At 61.3% G+C, this 22668-nt stretch overlaps 8 protein-coding genes and 2 non-coding genes across 10 annotated transcripts; 4 read left to right on the top strand and 6 right to left on the bottom strand.

The window, feature by feature from the left end:
* Positions 1-673: 673 nt before the first annotated feature.
* EHS24_007603 lies at positions 674-744 on the bottom strand. The gene has a single exon. It is a non-coding gene; the product is annotated as a tRNA-Gly (tRNA).
* Positions 745-1094: 350 nt separating this feature from the next.
* On the top strand, positions 1095-1196 carry EHS24_007602. Its single transcript has one exon. It is a non-coding gene; the product is annotated as a tRNA-Thr (tRNA).
* A 2106-nt stretch (positions 1197-3302) lies between these two features.
* Positions 3303-4800, bottom strand: IDP1 (Isocitrate dehydrogenase [NADP], mitochondrial precursor (Oxalosuccinate decarboxylase); the record flags this gene model as incomplete). The annotated part of the gene is made up of 3 exons (XM_028622955.1): positions 3303-4250; positions 4346-4486; positions 4621-4800. The coding sequence occupies 3 exons, from the start codon at positions 4798-4800 to the stop codon at positions 3303-3305; spliced, it is 1269 nt and encodes a 422-aa protein (XP_028476848.1).
* A 1929-nt stretch (positions 4801-6729) lies between these two features.
* Positions 6730-7808, top strand: ACN9 (acetate non-utilizing protein 9; the record flags this gene model as incomplete). Its single annotated transcript, XM_028622954.1, has 3 exons — positions 6730-6818; positions 7280-7582; positions 7739-7808. The coding sequence occupies 3 exons, from the start codon at positions 6730-6732 to the stop codon at positions 7806-7808; spliced, it is 462 nt and encodes a 153-aa protein (XP_028476847.1).
* Positions 7809-8135: 327 nt separating this feature from the next.
* Positions 8136-8480, bottom strand: EHS24_007599 (uncharacterized protein; the record flags this gene model as incomplete). Its single annotated transcript, XM_028622953.1, has 1 exon — positions 8136-8480. One exon carries the CDS (start codon positions 8478-8480, stop codon positions 8136-8138), a length of 345 nt encoding a protein of 114 aa, XP_028476846.1.
* A 422-nt stretch (positions 8481-8902) lies between these two features.
* Positions 8903-10945, bottom strand: MRS2 (magnesium ion transporter; the record flags this gene model as incomplete). Its single annotated transcript, XM_028622952.1, has 3 exons — positions 8903-9706; positions 9748-10499; positions 10543-10945. 3 exons carry the CDS (start codon positions 10943-10945, stop codon positions 8903-8905), a joined length of 1959 nt encoding a protein of 652 aa, XP_028476845.1.
* Positions 10946-11073: 128 nt separating this feature from the next.
* CAP2_3 (F-actin-capping protein subunit beta) lies at positions 11074-12256 on the top strand (the record flags this gene model as incomplete). The annotated part of the gene is made up of 4 exons (XM_028622951.1): positions 11074-11205; positions 11252-11663; positions 11774-12029; positions 12106-12256. 4 exons carry the CDS (start codon positions 11074-11076, stop codon positions 12254-12256), a joined length of 951 nt encoding a protein of 316 aa, XP_028476844.1.
* A 181-nt stretch (positions 12257-12437) lies between these two features.
* Positions 12438-13842, bottom strand: EHS24_007596 (uncharacterized protein; the record flags this gene model as incomplete). Its single annotated transcript, XM_028622950.1, has 3 exons — positions 12438-13042; positions 13095-13725; positions 13798-13842. The coding sequence occupies 3 exons, from the start codon at positions 13840-13842 to the stop codon at positions 12438-12440; spliced, it is 1281 nt and encodes a 426-aa protein (XP_028476843.1).
* Positions 13843-14526: 684 nt separating this feature from the next.
* On the bottom strand, positions 14527-14910 carry EHS24_007595 (uncharacterized protein; the record flags this gene model as incomplete). Its single annotated transcript, XM_028622949.1, has 3 exons — positions 14527-14636; positions 14679-14820; positions 14872-14910. 3 exons carry the CDS (start codon positions 14908-14910, stop codon positions 14527-14529), a joined length of 291 nt encoding a protein of 96 aa, XP_028476842.1.
* Positions 14911-15817: 907 nt separating this feature from the next.
* EHS24_007594 (uncharacterized protein) lies at positions 15818-21568 on the top strand (the record flags this gene model as incomplete). Its single annotated transcript, XM_028622948.1, has 1 exon — positions 15818-21568. The coding sequence occupies one exon, from the start codon at positions 15818-15820 to the stop codon at positions 21566-21568; it is 5751 nt and encodes a 1916-aa protein (XP_028476841.1).
* Between the last annotated feature and the right edge of the window lie 1100 nt (positions 21569-22668).

The following is a 22668-nucleotide window of genomic DNA, read 5'->3' as shown; positions in this document are numbered from 1 at the left end:
ACACACAAGCGTCCCCGTCTCCTACCTTCTCCGTGTAGGCTCGCTGGCCTCGTGGCAATGTACGGTTGCTTTCCTCGGGTACCAGTATATTCAGATATCATCAAGTATTACTCCGTTATCAACTAAAGTGTGCAAGGCCCCCTGGCGAGGTAATATTGTCAAGACACGGTTCTCTGACTGGACAGGCAACTGACCGTGAACTAAACCACGAACCTTGAATAATGTGAAGGGTCTGTTGGAGTGTATAGTAGGAGCAGCGAGGCTCCAGCCAGGTTCAACGACATTGTCAAACTTGCCAGGTAAAACAATTCGTGAAATGTATTTTCCAGGAGATATTATTCCACGACTTTACCATTGTCGACCATTCAACCTCCCAAAGCCTGAAGGTTGGACCATAACAGCGAAGAACAATTCAACGTATTGGACTTTCCCCTCACGTCCACGACTGGCATCCCAAGCAGACAGCTACGAGAGGTAGGTGCCCAAGTGACCGGGGACTAAAAAATACACTAAGGAAATAAATACCGAAATTTCGGTAAATAGGTGAGACAAGATCGACTAGTGTGATCGGCAACATCCACCATCACTCCATCGACCTCTGCAACGTCTTCAAGTTGCAACCATCTTCCGACGTCCAAAACGTATGCCCCAGAGGGCAAAAGAGAAGATGCTATACACCGTAAGGGAGTCGAACCCCTGCCGCGTCGATGGCAACGACGCATGATACCGTTTCACCAACGGTGTAGAGATGTTTAAGAAAAACGTGTGTGGGCCGCGGTCTGGCGATCCGACCTTTGTCGAGGTTTGTGAACCCTCTGGACGTTATCCTGCCTTGCCTTAGGCATTAGCAGCGAATTCATAAGGCTGTCAACCACGGCTTCATGTTTCAAGACGTCCAAGACACCGTGGACGGGGGAAGGGGGAAACTCAGGGCAGAAAGAAGGTCTGCCTCAGGGCAATCCGAACTCCGCCGACCTCCTACCATCTCCCACGCCATGCCGGCCATCTTCGTTGTCCTCACTTGAGCTGCTAGCAAACATCTGAACGGCAACGGGGCAGGTAGTCAACAACACTGAGGCGAAACAAACATCAAAGCCTTCTTAGTTCAGTGGTTAGAATTTTTCACTAGTACTGTTCGAGGTTCATCCTCGATGACTACGATGAAAGGGTCACCCGTTCAATTCGGGTAGAAGGCAATGAGCGCTCTCAGGAGTTCTCCTTTTTGCCCTTTTTGTTGCCCGTTGATGGTTTCCTTGTGTTGCGGGTGTTTGCCGGTCGATTGAAAGGTGTCAGGAGTGCTGAAGGAGACGGAACAAGTCAGCGTCGCGGGCATGTTTGATAAGATTGAAAAATACGCAACAAAAAGTCATTTGTATAGGTCTGGCATCACATTTCCGAGTACCCGAGGTCCATGTCTGGTCATACTACGCGTCGTGTACTCTCTGAGTGGCAGAATCGCGTTGGTGCCACCAACTGCCCGTCGTAGAGACAGCGTAGCTGGCTATCCATGACAAGCGGGTGGACCGACAGATCGGCGTTGCGTGATGGCCTCATCTTGGAACGTCGTCCATGGCTGCACAGAGGCTCTCACAGATGCTCACACTCCCAGTGGTTCAGCATCCCATACCCCCATAGTCGTGCTGGCCTGCTACGAGCTACCAGCACAAACATCCCCGCACAAGGCACTGACCCAAACCGGTCGCACCGAACCGCTCATCAACTGGCCGACCGAAACCCGAAGGCACTGATGATAGATACTCCAGCAACAGCCCGCACCAGTCGGACCAAAGGAGGGTTATCTGAATCAACATGCTCGGTTGCAAGCAAGCCGTCCTTGGCGCTGCGCTGTTGACCAGTCGGCAGCTGCTGATTTCCGACCAAGTTGGCTGTGGCTCTCGCGCTCGCTCGCTCGCTTCCTCGCCCATCGACCCATGCAACGATCCAGGTTCCATACAGAGGTACCAGAAACCCGATATCACCACCCGCCGCCCGAGCCGTTTGTTCCGATGTTCCATGCCCAGAGTAGAGAGAGCGAGGCCAGACGGTCCTGCCGCGGCCCGTTGAGCCCTGTGGTGGCCATCTCGGTCGGTCCGCCATATGCCGCGCCACCGGCCCGATGATTCTCCGGCACCCGAGCGGCCCAACGGCGCTGGCATCTCCGGCCACCCACCCACAGACCCATTATCCTTCCAGTGGCCAGTGGCCAGTGTCCCTGCAGCTCTGGAGGTACTGGTGCTGCAGAGAGAGGACCTTTGGTCGCCGCACAGGTCCGAAAGGCAGACTAGTTACGACCGAAAGGGGGTGTCGAATAGGACAAGGCTAAAGCTAAATGCGCCAAATGAAACCTTTGCAGAGGAGGACGTCTGTACGTCTGGCCATGGCACACCATGCACCACGCATAACCACATGACACCGGTGACCGGGCTCTACTCGCCGGCCACCGCTGTCCAACAGGCTGACGCTATGAGCCAAGCTCATGCAGGATGCTTCCCTCCCACTTCTCGGCGCAGCGGGCAGATATGCCGATCCGAAACGCACGCACGCACGCACTCCCCCAGCCCAGCATCATGCCTAGCATGTTGCAGTGACGTATTCGTCGGCTGAAGGCGTCAGTGACTACCGCCCGCCCCCGCGCCGCCGCTTGTCCTGGGTCCTGTCTTTTTTTTTTCGAACTTTTGGCGGCAAGTTTGATAATGTCGGGACGACTGTACGCTCGCGGCACCCGATAATCGATAATCCTGGACTTTTTACCTGGAATGGCCATTGTCCGAGCACGTACTTCGGCTCTGGTGTTGTGCCGGACCCCGCTGGGGGATGACCATGGCCATGGCCATGGTCATGGCCGGACATGTGCGGCTGCGCATAGGGAAATCGTGTGCCCCTTTGCTCGCTGCAGGCTGGCTGACGGCCTAGGGCTGCTCGGGTCTCCGGATCTCCAGACTGCAGGCGGGGGGATTCTGCAGGGATGGATTAGGAAGCTAATTACTGGGGCTCTGCGGGGCTGGAAAAGGCCAAGCAAGTGGGAGACCACGTCGTCTGTGAAACAGAAACAGGTCAGCAGGAAACAGGCCAGCAGCAGCAGAGGTTGGGTTGTAGTATACAGATGGTGCATCTCAAGCAGACTCGTATAGAAGAGAACTCGGGTCTCGCGAGCTGTGGGCCCACGGGGGTGCTATTTTAACTGTTTAGAGCGCTGCAGAGAGATGGAGGGGGGTAGCTAAGACCCCCGCGCAGCATGTCCTTATGTCGTGCGAGGGTTGGTTTGGAATGTGCGTGTGTCTTGTGAAGACAGACAAGGGCGCTTAAGCCTTGCGGGCAAGGAGCTTCTGGACGAGCTTCTCGTTGACCTTGTCCATGTAGACCGAGGTGGTGACCCAGTCCTCACGCTTCATGGCCTTGCCCTTCATGGCGAGGGCGAGGTCCTTGGTCATAATGTTGTCCTGGTCGATGGTCTCGACACAGGCGGCCTCGAGGTCGGCGGCGAAGGCAGCGAGCTCGGGGGTGCCATCGAGCTTGGCACGGAACGAGAGACCACGGGTCCAGGCGAAGATGGAGGCGACGGGGTTGGTCGAGGTCTCCTCTCCCTTCTGCCACTGGCGGTAGTGGCGGGTGACGGTGCCGTGGGCGGCCTCCGACTCCATGACCTTGCCGTCGGGGGTGATGAGCTCCGAGGTCATCATGCCGAGCGAGCCAAAGCCCTGGGCAAGAATGTCCGACATGACATCACCGTCGTAGTTCTTGCACGCCCAAACGAAGCCGCCGTCCGACTTGATGGCCTGAGCGACCATGTCGTCGATGAGACGGTGCTCGTACCAGATGTTGAGCTTCTCAAAGTCGGCCTTGTAGGTCGACTCGTAGACCTCGGCGAAGATGTCCTTGAAGCGGCCGTCGTACTTCTTGAGAATGGTGTTCTTGGTCGACATGTAGAGGGGCATCTTCTTCTGGATGGCCATCTTGAACGAGGCGTGGGCAAAGCCGTAGATCGAGTCGTCGGTGTTGTACATCGACATGGCGACACCCTTGCCCTTGAAGTCGAAGACGTTGAGCGCGATGGGGGCCGAGCCGTCCTCGGGCTGGAACTGGAGGGTGAGCTTGCCGGCACCGGGGACGACAAGGTCGGACGAGCGGTACTGGTCACCGAAGGCGTGACGGCCAATGACAATGGGCTTGGTCCAGCCGGGAACGGGCTTGGGGATCTTGGCGAGGATGATGGGCTCGCGGAAGACGGTGCCGCCGAGGATGTTACGGATCTGGCATGTGTGTTAGCACGCTGCTGGTTGGATGTTGTTTGGTGTGTGCACCACCTCCCCTCTCCACGGGGAAACGGCGCCACACGGCAACTCACGGTTCCGTTGGGCGACTTCCACATCTCCTTGAGCTTGAACTCCTCGACACGAGCCTCGTCGGGGGTGATGGTAGCGCACTTGACGGCGACCTGGTACTTGAGGGTGGCCTCAGCCGACTCGACGGTGACCTTGTCGTCGGTCTGGAGAGTTGGTCAGCCAAAAAAACCGGGGGTCATCGGGGGAAAAGCCTCGGGGGAATTCCACCACCACAGAGACACAACAGACACAAAATGTCGCTTGACACACGGTGATGGTGCTCTCTCTGTATACTCACCAGGTCACGGTGCTCCATGCCGAGGTCAAAGTACTTGAGCTCGACGTCGACGTAGGGGAGGATGAGCTCCTCACGGATCTTCTTCCAGATGATGCGGGTCATCTCGTCACCGTCCATCTCGACGACGGGGTTCTTGGCCTTGATGCGCTCAAGACCGGCGGGGGTAGCGGCGTGCGACATGTTGGCGAGGAAGAGGCGGGTGGGGGAGGTGATGGAGGGGGTGGTACGCAGGTTACGCGTCAGAGGGCGAGAGAGAGAGGGAAGCTGATAGGAGCAGAGGTGAGCGAAGTGCTTTTAACAGTAGAGAAAGAGAAAGAGAGACGCCGAGAGCGAGCGACCGGGAGAGAGGGGGGGGGACGGGGAGTGTGTGTGGGCGGGGGTGGGTGGGGCGGTAGACTGGGCCAACAAGCCCCCCCGTGGAGAAACCACGAGCGTCTGCCCGGCGGAACGGTTGCGAACGGCGCGCGCGCGGGTCGGCGCCGGGGGGAACGCTCTAGGACCTGGTCGCTCGCTCTCGCCCGCCCACCGGCCACACCACCATGTGCGGTGCATTCGTGCTTGTCTCTCGCCCAATTGTGGAGTCGGACATGTTCGGTTTATCCCTCCGACGGCGGCCTTTTGACGGCCACCAAACGGCGCGCGTAGACGCCATGTACTCACCATGCTGTTCAGTGCGGTGACGGGGGTGGCCAGTGGGGGCGATTGGGGAACGTGGGGAGGGGGTTGGGCGATGAGCTCGCCGTTTGCACAAGCTAGAGAGTGACTGTTCAACTGATCGAGGACGTCCTCGTCCTCTTCGTCACGAGGATTCTTTCTGGGCGTCGTGTCGCGGGGGCGGTCACCACCCCAGCTCGGCCGAGTCCCAGTATTCGTTTCTCTCGTTTGTTGCCCAGCGCCCAGCTGTTGGAAAAGAGGGGACGCACACCGTTTCTGCGAACGACCACCGTGGGAGAGGTGGGGACCTGTTGCTCTGATGCCTGAATGCTGGAATGCATGGGCAGAGCATATCATCATCAAAAGTGCCAGTGCCCTTGTCCAGCTCGCTGCCCGCCGTCCAAAGCCGCCGGTCCCCGAGCGCCCCGCATTGCGCACAAGCTATGGTTTGCAGCACGCAGCCATGGGCCATGGCCTTCCCCCGCTAACAAAGGTTTCACTACGGCCACTACTACGCCCGCTGCTCGCCGCAAACTGCCGGCTCAAGCGAGAGCGCAACACACTCTGGTCGGGTAATTTGCATACACAGTGCCTCCGCACACCACAAAGAGGCTAGGTGGCACAGTCAACGTTCGCGCCGTCAGCCTGCTCCTCCCCTCGCCCTTTGGCCAGAGTCTCCTGCAATCCTCGTCCCCACCCCGGCCCGGGTTCCCGGGCGAGCCTGCAGCCAACCAGAGCACCCACACGCCTCTCGGAACCGACTTCTGGTGGCAGCGGGCGAGAGGGTGGGGCAGGAAGGATAACCTGACCGCAGTGGCGCTCGCCTTGAGATAATGGCTTTTCCAACAACCGTCTAGGGCCCCGGACAATGTTCGGAGATCAGAAGTGGTCTTTGGAAATTAAAAAAAAGAGTCAGCCAGCCAGCAGAGAATGAACAGAGTGTCTTGATGAAGACGGTGCAGAGGAGCTGGTTGCCCGATTTTGCAAGCCGTACCGAGATCGGTCTCTTCCGAGGCTAACACCGTGCTGAAGACGTCGACTGTGGCTCGCTGCTCTGTGTCTTCTTCCCCGCCTCCACCGGCAGAGTCATTGCACGACCGTCATCGTCTACGTCTGCTGCCCACACGCCTGCCGTCGACGGGCAACACCGAAAGCACGGTCGACCAGCAAAAACGGAAACGAGAGCGGACGGTGCCACTCCGCTCCTCGGATGTGGCATCTCCGCCGTGCCGATCACTTGACGGTCGGCGTGTTCGGCGCCTCCGTCAACGTATTATGTAATGACTCGTGGGTCTCACGTGGCGCCAGAGGTTATTTACGTAAGTGTCGCGTATACGTTCCGACGATCGCCGACCGCATCCACCCGCCAGTGGCCAGTGGATTTCCAGGCAATGTCAGCCGGGCACGACGAACAATGCTGCTCGTTATTGACATTTCTCACACCCTATTGACACCATGTTCGCCACAGTTATCCGCGCAGCGGAGACGGGGCGTATCCCCCTCTCCCTCTCACAGGCTTCGGCCCAGGTGCTGCCGCCTCTTCCGTGAGTGTCGTGGATTGACCGCACTCGCACGCACACCACCTTCCTTCCTCTCTTGACATTTCGTCATCGGCGTTCTACTCGAGGCTGTTCCGCCGTGGATTGAGCTGGGACGGGGCCGAAGCCTGTCCTCAATGGAGTATCTATGGTCGTGTACGCCTCACGTTTTAGCTGCTCCTCTGATCGAAGGGCTTTGCCTGTTAGCAGCTGAGCTCCCTTAGTCCTGGTCGAGCTCGGCGCCGCCGACAGCACGCGTCAAGCTGGATTGCCAGCCTGTGACCGTTTGGGGGGTAGGCCTAAGGCAACCACACCATCTGTTGGAGCATCAGCGTGGCCCAACACCATGCTCACTGCTGGTTAAAAGTCCTGGGCTGAACAGCAGTGTTACCTGATCATGTCCCGCGCTCTGCCCCTCCATTCCTTCCTTTCCCTCTCCACTTGCCAAAGCTGACCCCAACTCTCAGCCTGTATCGCCGCCTTCTCCGCGCGCACCGCCTGCTCCCCGCCGAGATGCGCTTCATGGGCGACGCGTACATCAAGTCCGAGTTCCGCGCCACGCGCTCCACCGACAACCCACTGCACATCATGGCCTTCCTCACCCAGTGGAAGCGGTATCTCGACGAGATTGAGCCGGCGCTCAAGGCCGACGGCGGCGCGGCGCTGTGGTCGGGCCGCAAGCTCGACACCGAGGTGATGAACACGTTCAGCAACGAGCAGGTCGGCCAGCTGTACGAGCTGATGCACGCCACGGGCGAGGTGTGGAAGACGTGAGTTGGAATAATGGGTCTGGGGGACGGGGAGAGGTTGTTGGCTCAGTTCTGCTACACTGTGTTCCTCGTGACAACGTAGCGGGCTGCCACTGCCGACAGCCTACCTCATTCCAGTCATTGGCTGGGCAGTGGAAACCTTCGCTGACACCACAGGACCGAGCAGCTGGAGCAGGAGGCGCGCGACGCCGAGGCGGCCGCCGGCGTCAAGAGCGAGGACAAGTAGGAGCACAGCAGCAACCACCCCACCATGTATCACTTTTTGCATTGATACCGACGGCTACACCACGGGTCCACTTACACACACAGGTGCAACATGCCATCGGGTGGCCGAAGGACAGGCCAACCTCGCCAACGAGCGATCCATTCCTGGCCAGTATACACAACAGGTCACCGCTTAACGATCCATACCGAGGGGGGGGGGGGGTGCATACAATCCAACGCCCTACAACTTCTGTCCTTTGCAACAGATCCAACACTGCCATATACAATCTCAAACCGACATCTGCTCTGCTGCTGTGTCAGCGGTGCGAAGGAGCGCTCAAACTCACCTTCACATGCGGTCGCCTTCGGTGTAATTGCCGTGCCAATGCCAACCCCACTTGCCCCAGCGATCGTGTCCCCAGTATCCACGGGGGTCGCCTTTGTGGTTGTCGTTAAACTGCCACCGGTCGTATCCACTGGTATAGCCCTCGTGGTTGTCGACATCAAAATCGTATCGACCGCTAGGCGCACGGCTGCCGGTGCTCTTACGTGCAGTCTGCTTTGTGCGCCCGCCACTAGCAGCAGGTGCAGGTGCCGTGAACGGCTCGGTCTTGGGCACCGTCGTCCTGGACAGCACCGCGGCCTGCGCGGCGGAGTTGGTGGGCTTGGGCGGGGCCTTGGCCTTGGGTGGCATTGTTTTAGGAAGGTTGGTGTGGTGTTGTTGGGGGGAATGGAGGATGGAAACCCAACCCGCCTTGTGCTCGAGCCGACAGCCCGCAAGGGGATCGTCAACAATCGGTTGAGTCAACCGGGCGTTATCACGTGACGTCATGGCCGACAATCTCAGCCTATCTCGGGAAACGCTATAGAGTCTAAGCCTTAGCGGTGGCCTGCAACGAGCTTCTGTTTTCGTGGCAATGTAGCATACAATTTCTTGCAACATGGGTCTAGAAGATGCCAGGCATGGAGGGGAGATTGGGGAGGTGTGTCAAATGGGTTCGCGTTCGCTCTCGAGGAGCGGGCGCTCTAGCGTTGAGCATGTGTTCGTGAGTGGTGTGCGTGCCTCGTACAGATACGCCGTTTAACGTGGTTGGGTGGGTGGTGGGTGGGTGGGGTCTACTTCCTAGCCGAGTACTCTGACCTGTAGCCTGTCGGCTGGTCATGCCTGGGTGTCGTGGGCCGCGTGGCCGGGTGGGACGGAGTGGACACTGCTGCGGCCGTGGCACGCGCGGTACGTGCACTGTTTCCAGGAGCAGTGCCCTTTGGAGGGTTCCATGAAATCGTCACGCGCGCTGGGATGGGCTGGCCGCGTGGCGGCTGGCCACGCATACCCAGTAGGTTGCGGCGAAGGGAATGGGGGCGGAAGATGCGGTCCCACCAGCTACTCCGGGCGCGGAGACCGCGGCGAACGAGGTGCCAGCGAGCCTCGTAGTCGGGAATGGGAGTGGAAGCGACAGCAGCAGCGGCGGTGGCGGCATTGCTCCTGACTGCTACCATTGTCGCCGCTGCGCCGTGCGGGTCACCGCCGCACTCGGCGACGACACGGGCGTACTCTGCCTGAGCCTCGGCGCGGGCGTACTCTGCACGTTCGCGAACGAAGCGCTCCTTGGCCATACGGACCGACTCGGGAAGACTCGTGGGGCGACCGACGAGCGCGACGTGGCGGACCTTGCGAAGGACGCGAGACGAGTACCAGTACACGAGGAGGGCAACAATACCGGCACCTCCAGTAACGATGAAGAACGTGTGCGGCGTGTCCTCGAGGCCAGAGACCAGGTTCATGCCGAACAGACCAGCGACGAGGGCGCCAACACCAACACCCATGGTGGCCATGGAGATCTTGATGTCAAGCGCAAGGAGGGCGTTGCGGCCTGAATCGAGCATGAGCTCGGCGACTTCTTGAGTGGATTGGACATTGGCCTGGATGTCAGCTGGAGAAGCGCATTACTTGGTCAACTCACCACCATGGTATCAATCTCCGAGACGATTTCCTCTACCTGCTTCGAAAAGCTCTCAAAGAGCAACTCGAGCTGTTCGTGGTCGTGCAGAGCGCGGGGCTTACCCTGCAGACGGTCCGAAATGTACATTGCGCTGAGGTCCTCGTCTGAATCGAGAAGCTCGTCGACGGCCGACTTGATATACTTGGCACGGCTCTGGAAGCCGGCGAGGCGGCGCGAGTAGTGGAGCAGCTTGCGAAGGTTGTCACGGTTAATGTCGTGCTCAAAGGACTCGAGCAGCTCCTCGACCAGGCGACGGACAAAGCCCATCTCCTCCTCGAGCGCATTGGCCGTGTCGACAAGGATACTCTCGAGCGCGCGGTGCTCGTAGCTGAGCCCCAGGTCGTCTTCTCTCAATTCCGGGATACGACCATCGGGATGTTCCTGCTCGACCTTTTCCCTTTCCGTACGCTCCAGTGCCAAACCGGCTTGGACGTTGGCCTGCAGGTGCGCCTTGAACCGGCGGGCAGCCTCGGACTCTTCGGTCCCGGGCGCGTTGAAGATGATGACACGGTCGGGCTTGATAAGGGCCCTAATGTGCAGGATGGAAATGAGGATACACGACCGGCGCGTGAGGATAATGGGGACTAGGGAGGGGTTGAGCGAGTCGAGTTTGCGCAAATCGCGCGGGTCTAGGTCGTGCGCGCGGCACAGATCCATTTTGCGATAACTGCCTTCCTCGGCTGTCCAGTTGCCGTGCGAGTCGAGGATGGAGCCTGAGCGAGTTAGTCTAGGTTCAGGAGGCCGTCTATTACCTACATTGCAGACCGAGCTCGCCGGCCTTGTCCATGAGACTGTCGAGATATCGCTCCTTGATACGACTCCGGCGGCCATCGCTCGGCGCGATGTTCTCCTGCGTCACAGGGCTGGGAGCCGGTAGAGGCGGAGGCGACAGGTCTGCTCCTGGACGGGGCGGGATCGCGGGCACCCAAGACTGATCGTTTGTAGGTGGAGGGTATGAAGGAGCCCAAAACGATGTTGCTCGGGTGAACAACGTGCGTGTTTGAAGACGCGGGCCACTGGGTGGCGGCGACCAAGGAAGGCGGCTTGGGCCAGCGACCAGGGATCGCAACGGTGTAGTGACCGGCGGGCATGCCAGGCGGGCCGTGATGACCAGCTGAGCGGCAGCCAGTGTGCCCAGCGCTCCGGGGCGCGGGCTCATGGTAGGAATGGTGTTGTGGATTGTTGTGAAATCAAGGACACTCCAAGAATTCCATCGCCGGACCGATGTCGAGAACGATACCGACTCGGGGCTGCCGCCGCGCCGCCGCACAACCGCCGGCCCTGAGCATGACGTGTTATTTTGTATCACCAGCGACACCCAGCGCGTCATCGCACGCATGCCCGGCTGTGTATGACCATCTCTCATCCGTCCACCGACGTGTTGCATCACCTCAACAAGATCAACCATGGCCGAAGACAGTGAGCTACGAGTACCTGGATATAGCTAACAGCAGATACATTTGAGTCCCTCCTTGACCTCCTGCGACGCCTTCCCCCTACTCGCGTCGAGCAGAATGTCGAGACGCTGTGCGAGCTTGCGCCCGACTACGCCGAGGACCTACTCGGTAACGTCGACCAGCCGCTGAAAGTCATGCGCGACGAGGCCTCGAGCCGCGACTTTCTGTGCTGCGACTACAACCGCGACGGCGACAGCTTCCGCTCCCCATGGTCGGACAGCTACATCCCCCCCTCGCCCGGCGGACCGCAGCCCAGCGCCCGCCTGCGCCAGGTGGAAGTCCAGCTCAACGCCGCGTTTGACACGTACCGCGAAATGTACTTTGAGGGGGGAGTGAGCTCGGTGTACCTCTGGGACCAGGACGAGGAGCCCAGCATGACCAAGGACATGAGCTTTGCCGGTGTCGTGCTTCTGAAGAAGGGTGAGTTGGGCGGGGGGGAACAGGGAGGGCTGCGGCTAGATGGGCCACCGCCGCAAGCCGAAACCCATGCTCTTCCGACCACCACTGCGCCACTGCTGACTTTGCCCCAGTGCTCCCCGCTGATTCTGGACTGTCGGGATCGTGGGACTCGCTGCACGTGTTTGAATGCGTCGAGCGCGGCCGCAGCGCGCGGTACAAGCTCACATCGACGGTCATCCTCGTTCTCGACACCAAGACGACGGCTGGCAACGGCAAGGGAGACGTGACGCTCAGCGGCAGCATGACGCGCCAGGGCGAGTTTGACGCAAACCTCACAAGCACGGCGGGACACGTGCCCAACCTCGGCCGTTTCGTCGAGGACATGGAGTGAGTCGAGCCACTATGACGGACTTGGATCACAGTTCTGTTATGTCAGTCAACACCACCACTAACAGCCTCCCAGGATCAAGATGCGCAACCTCCTCTCGGCGGTGTACTTTGGCAAGACCAAGGACGTCATTGGCGAGCTGCGTTCCCAGTCGGGCGCCGAGGCCAAGAGCGCCGAGGAGAGGCTCCGCGCCGAGCTTGCCGGCCGGCTGGCGGGTCGCCGCTGAGCGAGCCCCGTTCCCTCAGCCAGGAAGGGAAAGATGGCAGGCAGTGTGCGTTTGACGATACGAAATGCATTGTATACATAGCGGATACAACGGCCGCGGCTGTAGCCAGGCGGCGGCGTCTTCTTTCATTGTTTCCTCTTCTCTTAGATAACGTGCCACACAAGTATCCGTGTATATATCTCTAGCAACAGCCAGTCCCCGACACTGGCGGGGCCGGCTCGCCGATCCACTCCCAGGCGTCGCCCGCGTCGTTGCCCTCAACGACCCAGTCCTTGACCTGGGGCATGGTCGCTGTAATCTTACGCGCACGCCCCTCCCTCTCCAGCTTGGAGAGGTGGGAGGCAAGTGTCCGGCTCGCGGCGTTGATGAGACCCTCGTGGCCGGTCTGGTACACGAGACGCACGAGGAGGGGCACTGTGGCTGCGCTGGCCGCCTCACCGCTTGTCGGGAAGGACGCAGCGATGGGCGTCGAGTTGAGCGCCGCGTCCGACGCCGCCTGGTGCGCATCGGCCGTGGCGCCAGCAGCGCGGTGGCCGTCGGCCCTCTCGCCCTGTCGCGCCTTGTCTGCTGCAGCGGAGCGGATGACGTCCAGCTTGATGCCGAGCGTGCCCGGCTCGGCCTTGAGGGACTGCAGCGCGGAGACGATGACGTCCTCGCGTTCTTGCCGGTGGCGAATGTAGTTTGTCAAGTGGGTACGGACGTGCTCGGCGCCCTTGATGACGGGCCCATGGGCCGGGTACAGCACGCCGGCGTCGAGGGCCAGGAGACGCTTCAGCGAGGCCATGTCTGCCATGTTAGCTAATAATGTCCGACGAAGGGCAGCCAGCACAACACCCACAAGCACCAAAGTCCTGGAAGATTGTCGTGCCCTGCCCCAGCACGGTGTCGCCGGTGAAGACCTCCTTGTCCTCTCCGTCAACAACAAGGGACACCGAGTCGGCCGTGTGGCCCGGCGTCGCGACAACTGTGACGCCAACGGCTTTACCCTCATGCTCGACCTGCACCCGCGAGCCATCGGCCAGTGGGTGGATAGGGTCCTGGGGCTTGAACGCGTCCACCGCGCCGTCTCCCAGCTCGTTGAGCATGTTGGCCAAACCGGCATCACACGAGTACCTGTCCCACTCGCGCTCCGAGGCCTGGAGGGTTGCCTCGTCGACGCTGGGCGTCTTCCACACCTTGGGGGCCGGCAGGCCGGCGGCCTTGAGCCCAGCGATGAGGGGCACGAGACCACCGACGTGGTCGACGTGTCGGTGCGTCAGGACAATGTGGGCAATGGAAGCCGAGGTGGACTTGAGATGGGTGAGGACAATCTCAGACCATGCCGTCGCAGGGTCGCCGGGCATGGTCGTGTCTACCAGAATCGCTGGGGCAGACGGCGACGAAGGCGGCTGCAGGAGATACGTGTTGGTCCCCTGCAGCGTCATGAGGGAAGGGTTCTGACCAAGGATACGGGTGACGCGCGGCGTGAGCTGTGCGAAAGCGTGTCAGTGGCCAGTACGCATGGCATGGGTCGATGGGTGGTGTGTGCAGCCCCAACTCACCGGCGTCACGTTGGGGAGGGCCTCCAGCGGGCCAGGACCATTCATGTTGGTTGTAAAGTAGCGATGGGAGGTGGGGAGGAGACGGAGATGGAGTCGGGAGGTGGCGAGGGATGTGCGAGTGAGCAATGTAGCAGAGTGGATGAACAAGGACATGGGTCCATGCAAAGGTGACAGATGGCGAATGTGTCAGACACCCCTCCGGCTTTCAACTGCCGAGAGGTGCCCCAACGCCACGCCCGGTAGGCGGGGTATATATGCCGGACGAGTCCGAATGGCAATGGGGCAGCCCCAATAGGCTCCGCGTTTCGTGCTGTTGACCACATCGTCGTGGTCCAACCGTCCTTTTATCATGCATTTACCGCTACATACTACAATTCTATGGAGAGCAGGGACGTCCAGCCGCTGCGTTGGAACTGTGGCCATATATTATGGTTGTTTTCACACCATCAGAGCGCACAGGTGCGCAGGTCATCGTGTCGCAGAGGGGCGAGGGAAGGCAGAGACACGCGGGCAATTGGCCCAAGGAGGTGGACATTGTCGAGAGGAGATGAGGGGGATTTGGTAGTGAACATGCTGGCGGGGTATGGTTGGAGGCGGCGAGAAACAGAGAACGGACCGAACGGACAGAGTGGACGTGTGGACGTGTGGGGTTGGTGGGGGAATTCACTGTTTGCCACCGGGTGCCCGCCTGGAATTCGCCACCGATCGGTGGCATAGAACACGGTGCCCTCACTCTGCCTTCTTCTTGCCCGTGCCCTTGGAGACGGCAGCCTTGGCGCTGTTGCTGCTGCGGTAAAAGATGAAGAAGACAACGAGGACCACCAGCAGGATGATGTTGGCTGTATCGTTAGCTATCACGAAAGAGGTGGCGGCCAGCTCACAAAAGACAAAGTTGACAGAGGCGCCGAGGAAGGTGGCAAAGCTGTCAATCGTGTTCCAGAGCATGGTGAGGAGGCCGTGCACAAAGGTGTATGCGACGTGGAAGCCAGCCTGGACAATAGCGACGAGGCTCTCAACGATGCCCTGTATGTTAGTAGTGTGTACCATGCGTGTGGTGGTGGTGGTGTTGCTCACCTGGACAGTGTGGGCGATGCCCTGAATGAGATCAGTCATGATGGTGGGTGGTACGGGGGACGCTGTGAGGTGTGGGGGCTGAGTAAAGCAAAGAGGAGTAAGAGAAGAGGGTGGATGAGTGATGGAGCGAATGCAAGACAATGTTGTCAACGCTGGATGCCTCTTAGACTGTTAGGGATGATCGATGATGATGATGGATGACGGTGCAGAATGACGGAGGACGGCCACCTGCTGCATGCTGGTGTGTTTTGCTTTTTTTTGCCACCCAACTTCGCTGTTCCACACAAGCCCCCCACCCTCTCACCCAGTGCGCCAGTGCACCAAGGGCAGACGGCCAGAGGCCAGCGCCAGAGTCACCTGACACTCTCGTCCCTCCCCCGCCCACGAGGAGCAAGCGGGATCAAAAAATGGGGAGAAGAGCGGAAACTTTCCAACCCCCTCTCCCGATGCGGGCACAGTGTGGCGCGTGTGCCACCCACAGTCCATTAGCCGTATTCCAATTCAAATTCCCGCATACCATTTAAAAGCGGGAGTATTTTTGATTTGTTTTGACTCGTAAACCTATCCCCTGTCCTCCCTAATGCGCGCGACCACACTCTTTGCCCGGGCTGGCCGTCGACTCTGTTCCCCCCTCCCCCCCCCCGCCGCCGCCTGTCAACGAAGAGGAGGACGCTACACAGGGGGCCACGACTCTGTCGTTTATTCACTCCTTTTCACCTCTCACATCCTTGCCCCAACAACCACACCCCAACAGTCTCGCTCAGCGTCCAGACCACGGGCAACACCGTCTGCGCGTTGCGCGCACCCCATCCCCCTCGCCAGAGCGACCTAATCCACCCCGCCTCCTCCCTTCCCATCCTTCGCCGCCGAACTCGACCTTGACCCCGTCCCCTTCTTCAACTCCCTAGTGGGCGACTGGTACATCCCAACCAGCTTCGCCGCCCCCATGACGCCGCAGGGGCGCCAGCCGCCGCCGCATTTACCGCTAAAGCCAGCTGCGGCGCTGCAGGACGCGAGTGGAGCACGCCCCAGCTCCTCCCGGGACATCGACGCCGTGCCCGCTCGCGAACGAGACGGCCGCGACGGGCGGCCTGGCTCGAGCTTTTGGCCCTCTGAGGTGGGTCATCCGCCGCCGTATGGCGCATCCATCATGGTACCACTGCTGACACTCCTGTTCCTCCCAACCATCGAACCCGCAAAACCATCTGTGTTTGTTACCTCTCTCGACGACGACGACAACGACGTGGCCAACGTACCCAGGGCCGAGCTTGGCCGCCAAACCGCTCGGCGCGCGGCAGCTCCTTCCGCCCCTCTGGGCCCAATGGTATCGGACCCGGCGGCCGCACGCGCACCCCATCCCCTCCCCGCCGAGACCGCGACCGTGACTATGACCGCGACCAGTGGGACAGCAGAGACAGAGACCGAGAATGGGGGTTTGAACGCGACCGCGAGGGTGGCGGCAGGCGACCGCCGCGCCCAGACAGCCGCCCGCCGTTCTCCCAAGGAAGGGAGCGACAGTTTGACCGAGACTGGGACCGCGACGAGCGCAGGTTCCGTGACGACCGATACCGAGACGACAGACAGTGAGTGGCGTTGGGGACGAGTCGTCCTGATGGGGGGCTGTAAAGGACTGTTTGTTGTTTGTGCTGACACGGTGATCAGATTGTCGGTTCCGCGGTCACCCAGGTCTCAGCCTAGTTCTCGCGAAAGGGGCCGTCCACTCTCCCCACCACCATCATCAGCACGAGGGCCTCGGAATGGTCCGCGCGCCCGTGAGGGTGGACGGCCTACCGGCGTCCCAGGACCAGGACCATCGACCATGGCCCAATGGTCTCCTCCTCGCGCACCTCGTTCAATGCGCGGTTCATCCAGCCCAGTCGACGCCACCTCTGCGTTGCCACTCAGCACCAAGCCCCAACCCAGCCCTACGAATCCTCAAGCAAGCGATTTAGAAGAAGGGGAAGTCGTCTCCCCCGTGCGGCCCCTGCGCTGGCCGGCGCCAGACGGACCCCGCGACCGCGAACGTGACCGAGACCGCGAGCGCAGCGATCGCCGCTGGCCATCCCCCGGCCGTGAGCGCGACCGCGAACGTGAACGCGACCGTGACCGTGACCGTGACCGTGGACCATGGCGCCGAGAATGGGGACGCAGCCGGCCAGGGTCGCGACAGCGCAGTCCCGTCTCGCCACCGTTCGCTGGTCGTCCATTAGATGACGGCTGGGCTTCACGCCGTGCTCGTGCGACCAGTTCCCCGATCCAGTCTAGGCGAGGGGGGTCTCAAGGCCCGGCCGCGCCACCGAGCGACGTCGACTCGTCTCGACCGCGCTCACCCCCTGCGCGCGACAGGACTGCAGAGACCGAGGAAGACCGCAAACCTTCCTTGCCCAACAACGAGTTGGGTCTCGACACCGGTGTACCGGAGGGCGCGGTTGACGAACGACCAAATGGCAACTCTCCCTCCCCTGCTCCCGAGTCCAAGGAGATTGTGCAGAACGGCATACAGGTCGACGAGGAGCCCGCGCCTGCTATCGACGAACCCGCCGCTCCCATCGTCGTCAAGCCTGCCCCAGTGGAAATCTCTACTCCCGACGAGCCCAAGGCCAAGGACGAGCCTGCACCTTCCCCGGTTGCACCTTCACCTGTTGAAGAGCAGTCTGTTGAGCAAGAGGAGGCGGCCGTCGTTGAGCCGGAGCCTGAGACGTTGGCCAAGGCGCCCGTCGAGGAACCTGCAGAGGCGGAGCCGGTCGTTGTTTTGGAGCCTCCTAAAGACGAGTCTCCCAAGGCCGAGACCGAGCCTCTTCCCACTATCGTGGTCGAGCCAGCAGCCGACACTCCTACCGAGGAGCCCGCTGTGGAGCCTGCCCCCATCGAGCAAGCCCCCCAAGTTGTCGAGGCCGCCGAGCCGGAGCAAGTCCCTGAGCCCATCGAGACGGAGACGGCCGACCGTTTCGACCCCGACAGGACCGAGTCGCCCGAACCGGTCCCTGTTCCGCCAATCGCTGAGAAGGAGCCCACGCCCGAGCCCATCACGAAGGAAGCCGTCCCCGAGCCTGAACCTGAGCGCGAGCCTATCGCTGTGGAAGAGGCTGCCCCCGCTGTTGAAGCTCGTAGCCCTTCGCCTCCTCGCCCACCGACACCACCCGTTGAGGTCGACGTCAACGGCGATGTGGACATGGCCAGCCCAGTGAAGCCCGTTTCGCCCATCTCCGCCAAGGTTGAGGTCCCCCCGACCCCAGTCGTGGAAGAGGATGTGGCGATGGAGGAGCCAGAGCCCGCGGTTGTTGCGCCTGCTGCAGTGGTGGAGGAGGAGCCCACTCCTGCCCCTCTTGTTGTGGTTGAGAAAGTGGTTACGGTCGACATTGAAATGGCCGAACCCACTACCGAGGCTATCGAGGAGCCGGATGAGAAGACGGTCACCTTTGCGTCGCCACTCCCACCACCCAAGAAGGAGCTGGAGCCTGTCAAGGAACCCGAGTCCCAGCCCGAGCCAGAGCCTCCTGTCAGGGAGGCACCAGTCACCCGGCGCAGCACCATCGCCGAGCGCCGTGCTGTCGAGTTGCCGCCCACCAAGGAGCCTCTTCCTCGTGCCGCCAAGGAGCGCCTTCGGGACCCCCAACCGTCTGCCAGCACCGATGCTGACAATGACGGCGACGACTACATGGCCCCGACTACTCCTCTGGACCCCGAGGATCTCAAGATCATGGCTGCGGTCAGGGCGGAGCTTGGCAAGCCTGTTCAGTGCGAGGTGGACATTGAGGCCATTCTCAAGTGGAACCAAGCTGCAGCGCCCACAGAGAGCACTCGCGTGCCGACCGATCCCAACTGGTCGGCCGAGCAGATGATCAAGGACATCACCCGACCTCTCCGTCGTGACCAACGCCCAGTTGCCAAGCATGTTGCCGCGCTCGTGGCAGCCGAACAGGCCGAGCTGGACGCCAAGGTGGCCTACCTCCGCGAAGAGTACCTCGAGTTGGACAAGTCGTGGGTCGACCACCGCGCGTTCCTCGAAAAGTCTATGGAGAAACGCGGCCCTCCCCCAGCCGACCTGTATGCCATTCCGGGCTCAATCCTGCCTGCCCCAACGCCTGGCCTGCCGCCTACTACGCCGATTGTGGAGGAGACGTTCCCGGCTCGCAGCAACCGCCGTCGCGGTGCCGGTGACGCTGTGGCCACCGAGGCCGAGTACCAGGCCATTCTGGCCGGTCTGGCTGACAGCGCCGCCAAGGACCCTACGCACCGTGCCGCCAAGACGGCCGCGACGATCCCCGACATGATCCTGACCAAGGAGCGCAACATGGTGTACGACGACGAGAACAATCTCATCCGCGACCCCTTGGACTTTTACGACTTTAAGGGTGTGGGCGAAGCTGTCTGGACTCCCGAGGAGCGCGAAAAGTTCCTCAAGCGCTACCTCGTGTACCCCAAGCAGTTTGGCCGTATCGCCGAGGTGCTGCCGAACAAGACGGCCAGTGACTGCGTGCTCTACTACTACCGCACAAAGTACGAACAGGACTACAAGTCGCTCCTCGCCGCGCGCCGTGGCGTCAAGGCCCGCAGGGCTCTTGCCAAGAACAAGTCTTCGGCGCTCATGGCCGATATTGAGCGTCAAAAGGAGACGATGACGGGCGGCAAGGAGGCGACGAGTGGCGGCAAGGGCAAGCGTGACCGCGGCGACACTGGGTCTGGTACCAACACCCCGCAGCCCAGTGGACGCAGGCATCGCGCCCCGCGCTCTGGTTCCGACATGCCTGCGACTCCTGGTGGCACGGACGCGCCTCCCTCGAGGAAGCGCAAGACCGAGGACAAGGACAAGGACAAGGCCGGTATCGAGACCGACAATGACCCCAGTGCGACGCCTTCGCGTGCCCCGAGTGAGGTGCCCTCTACCGCTAGCAGGTCGAAGCCACGCGCTCCGCGCGGCGACGGCAAGGGCAAGAAGCGTCCGCGCGTGAGCTCCGTCACCAAGGACACACTCGTCAAGGAGGAGAATGCGATCAAGGAGGCTGCCGTGGTGGCTGCTGTCATGGTGCCGCCGCCTGCGGCCACAGTGGTCGTGCAAGCTGCTACAACCACCACCACCACTACTACTGCTGCTGCTGCTGCTGCTCCTCCCCCGCCTGTTCCTGCGCCTGTCCCCGTCGTAGTGCCTATCAATGGCACGCCGGCCGTTCCCCTGCCCTCGGCCGCTGGGCCGCTCATCGACCCCGTGACAAACCTGGTCATTGACACTGGACCCCTCCTTCCCCCCGTCAAGCGTACAAAGCGCCGCAAGGTTGTCGAGCCCGTCGACCCCAACGCTCCTCCCCCAGACCCGAACGCTGCGCCTCCCCCGGCTACCGAGCCCAAGCCCCGTCGCACGACTACCAACTCGTACTGGTCAGTTGCGGAGAAGAACAAGTTTCCTGAACTCGTCCGCGAGCACGGCACCGACTTTCGTGCCATTGCGGACAGGCTTGGCAACACCAAGACGGTCATCCAGGTTAGGAACCACTACAACCTGACCATTGACCAGCTTCGCCAGGCTGGAATTGTGCCGCCTGCGTCTACGCAGGTCGGTGTCCAGCCCATCAAAGTGAACGGTGTGTCGGCCGACGACCCCCGCGGCGCCTATCCTGCGAGCGAGTTTCCGGGCCTTCCCCGTCCCCAGTCGTCGCAGTACGAGTATGGCGGCGGCGCTACGCATCGTGGCTCTCACGAGTTCCCGCCCGAGCCTCGTCTGGCCGTCTTCCCCCCAAGCCCACACCACGGCCCGCCCCCACTCGGCAGCAGCGCCAATTCTTCTGCTCGCGACACGCCCTCCAACCCTCCCTCGCGGTCCGGCGGCATGCGTATTTCGGCGCTGCTCAACGACGACCCGCCTGCCAAGGAGACCAAGCCGTTTGACAGCCAGTCGGTCATTTCGGACGGTACGGTCGACGAGCGCGAGTTTGACGGTCCGGCGCCGACGCGGCCTTCACCTCGGCCAGCGCAGGGAGGCGAGCTATTCCCTCCCCGCGGCGACGTGTTTGACCGCCGCCCTTCGTTTGAGCATGGTGCACCGTTCGTTGACCGTGCCCCTCCTCCCCCCGAGGACCGGTATGCTCGCGGACCGCCACCCTCGACGTACTCGTACGCGGCGGTCGCAGCTGCCCCCCAGCCTCCCCCACCAGGATGGGACCGCGGCCGCGAGCCGCCACCACCACCGCCGCAGGCGCAGACGACCTATTATGCTCCACCACCGCGCCACGCGTCGCCAGCCGGCCAGCCCAGCCGTCTGCCGCCCGTCGTGCCGACGGCGGCTCCTCCGCGCGACCACTCGCGTGACCCGCACGCGCGCGACCGCCATGCGCGTGACCCGTCGCGCGACCACCCTCGCAGCGACCCCCACGGCCGCGAGGCGCATCACCGTGACGCGCGCGAACGGTGGGAGCAGCAGCAGCCCCAGGTCCTGCCTTCGTTGGGCGTTTTCCCGCCGTCAAACGGACCGCCGCCGCTGCACCACCATTCCCACCCGGCAGCACGTCCTGGCGAGTACCCGCGGCAAGGTGACTGGCGGCCATACCTCTCTGCGCCGAACGGCGGACCTGGTGGGCCTGACGCTCGTGGAGGCGCGCCGCCGCCGCCTCCCCCGCAACAGCAACAACAGCAGCAGCAGCAGCAACAACAGCAACAGCGAGGCGGCGTGTCCCCGCAACCAGGGTATCCCCCGCGCCTGTAGCATGGGGCGAGGGGGTTAGTATAGTCAATGAAGGACGTAACCAAAGAACAGCAGTAGTTTATACTTTGCCCAAAGGGTGTTTTGCCCTGCGTGGCATACATTATGATGGCGGGATCCAACGTGTAGCTCTATAGATAGAGACCCGACATATCCCCTCTCAGCTCTCTGCACTCGGGTGCCCGAGTGTGATATGCGATGTGACGTTCCTGTTTTCCCCTTCTGCCACTTGCCCCAAGCAACAGCCACACAGATTGCCTCTCGCTGCCACCTTTTTTTTTGCCAGAAACTGCCATGGACGAGAGCGTGCATGTGGCTGATGCAGCAGCATCAATTTGCGATCCAAAGAGCAATGCAATATGACCGCGATGAGGTATGCGCGTCCCCCCATGATCCATGATGACATCGTTTGGGTGGCTTGGCGGCAGTGACGTCAGTGAGCACGTCACACCATCTTTTTTCCGCGAGCGCGCGAGCTCTGGGTCTCGCGAGTGGCAGTGGAGCGGTCGGCCAGCGCCAAACCCCCAAGCGTGCAGCGTGTGGTCTCGGTGTGCATGTGCACACATGGGGGATACGAATACGAATACGAATGCGACGTTGACACAAGTCCGATCGGGTGAGTCATGGAGTCATGGAGTCATGGGAGTCATTTGAGTCGACAGGGAAGTGCAGGACGGCGACAAGGTTAATTTGTATTGATGGGACCCCCCCGGGGCTCTGTACCCTCTGCCCATCGTCGTTTTGTTACTCTGTTGGGTATCGAGGACGGAAAATAAATCAGTCTGTGCGTCTGTGGCCTGTGGCAGGCCCCAGGTCGGCCAGGTCCACCAACCGCGACGTCTGGACGTCTGGACGTCTGGACAAACACTTAACTGCCGCTACCGATCCCAGAGCGCACTCTCGCTACACGACGTGGAGCCGCGACCTTGCAGCGCGCGAGGGCGGTGTTCCATCCCATACAGTGGTGCCAGTGTGCAACGGGTGCGCGTGTGCCGTTCCCAGGAATAGCTGGCTTGGAGCGGGAACGGTGGGCCTCGAGTTTGTCGTGGGCTGGTGACGGCATAGGATCATAGGAAGGGCGAACATTGTCGGGAGGGGGAGTG

This window comes from Apiotrichum porosum (assembly GCF_003942205.1).
Source record: "Apiotrichum porosum strain DSM 27194 chromosome Unknown scaffold_5, whole genome shotgun sequence".
Classification (NCBI taxonomy): domain Eukaryota; kingdom Fungi; phylum Basidiomycota; class Tremellomycetes; order Trichosporonales; family Trichosporonaceae; genus Apiotrichum; species Apiotrichum porosum.
The sequence above is the reverse complement of the archived record's forward strand: the minus strand, read 5'-3'. Positions and strand labels throughout refer to the sequence as shown.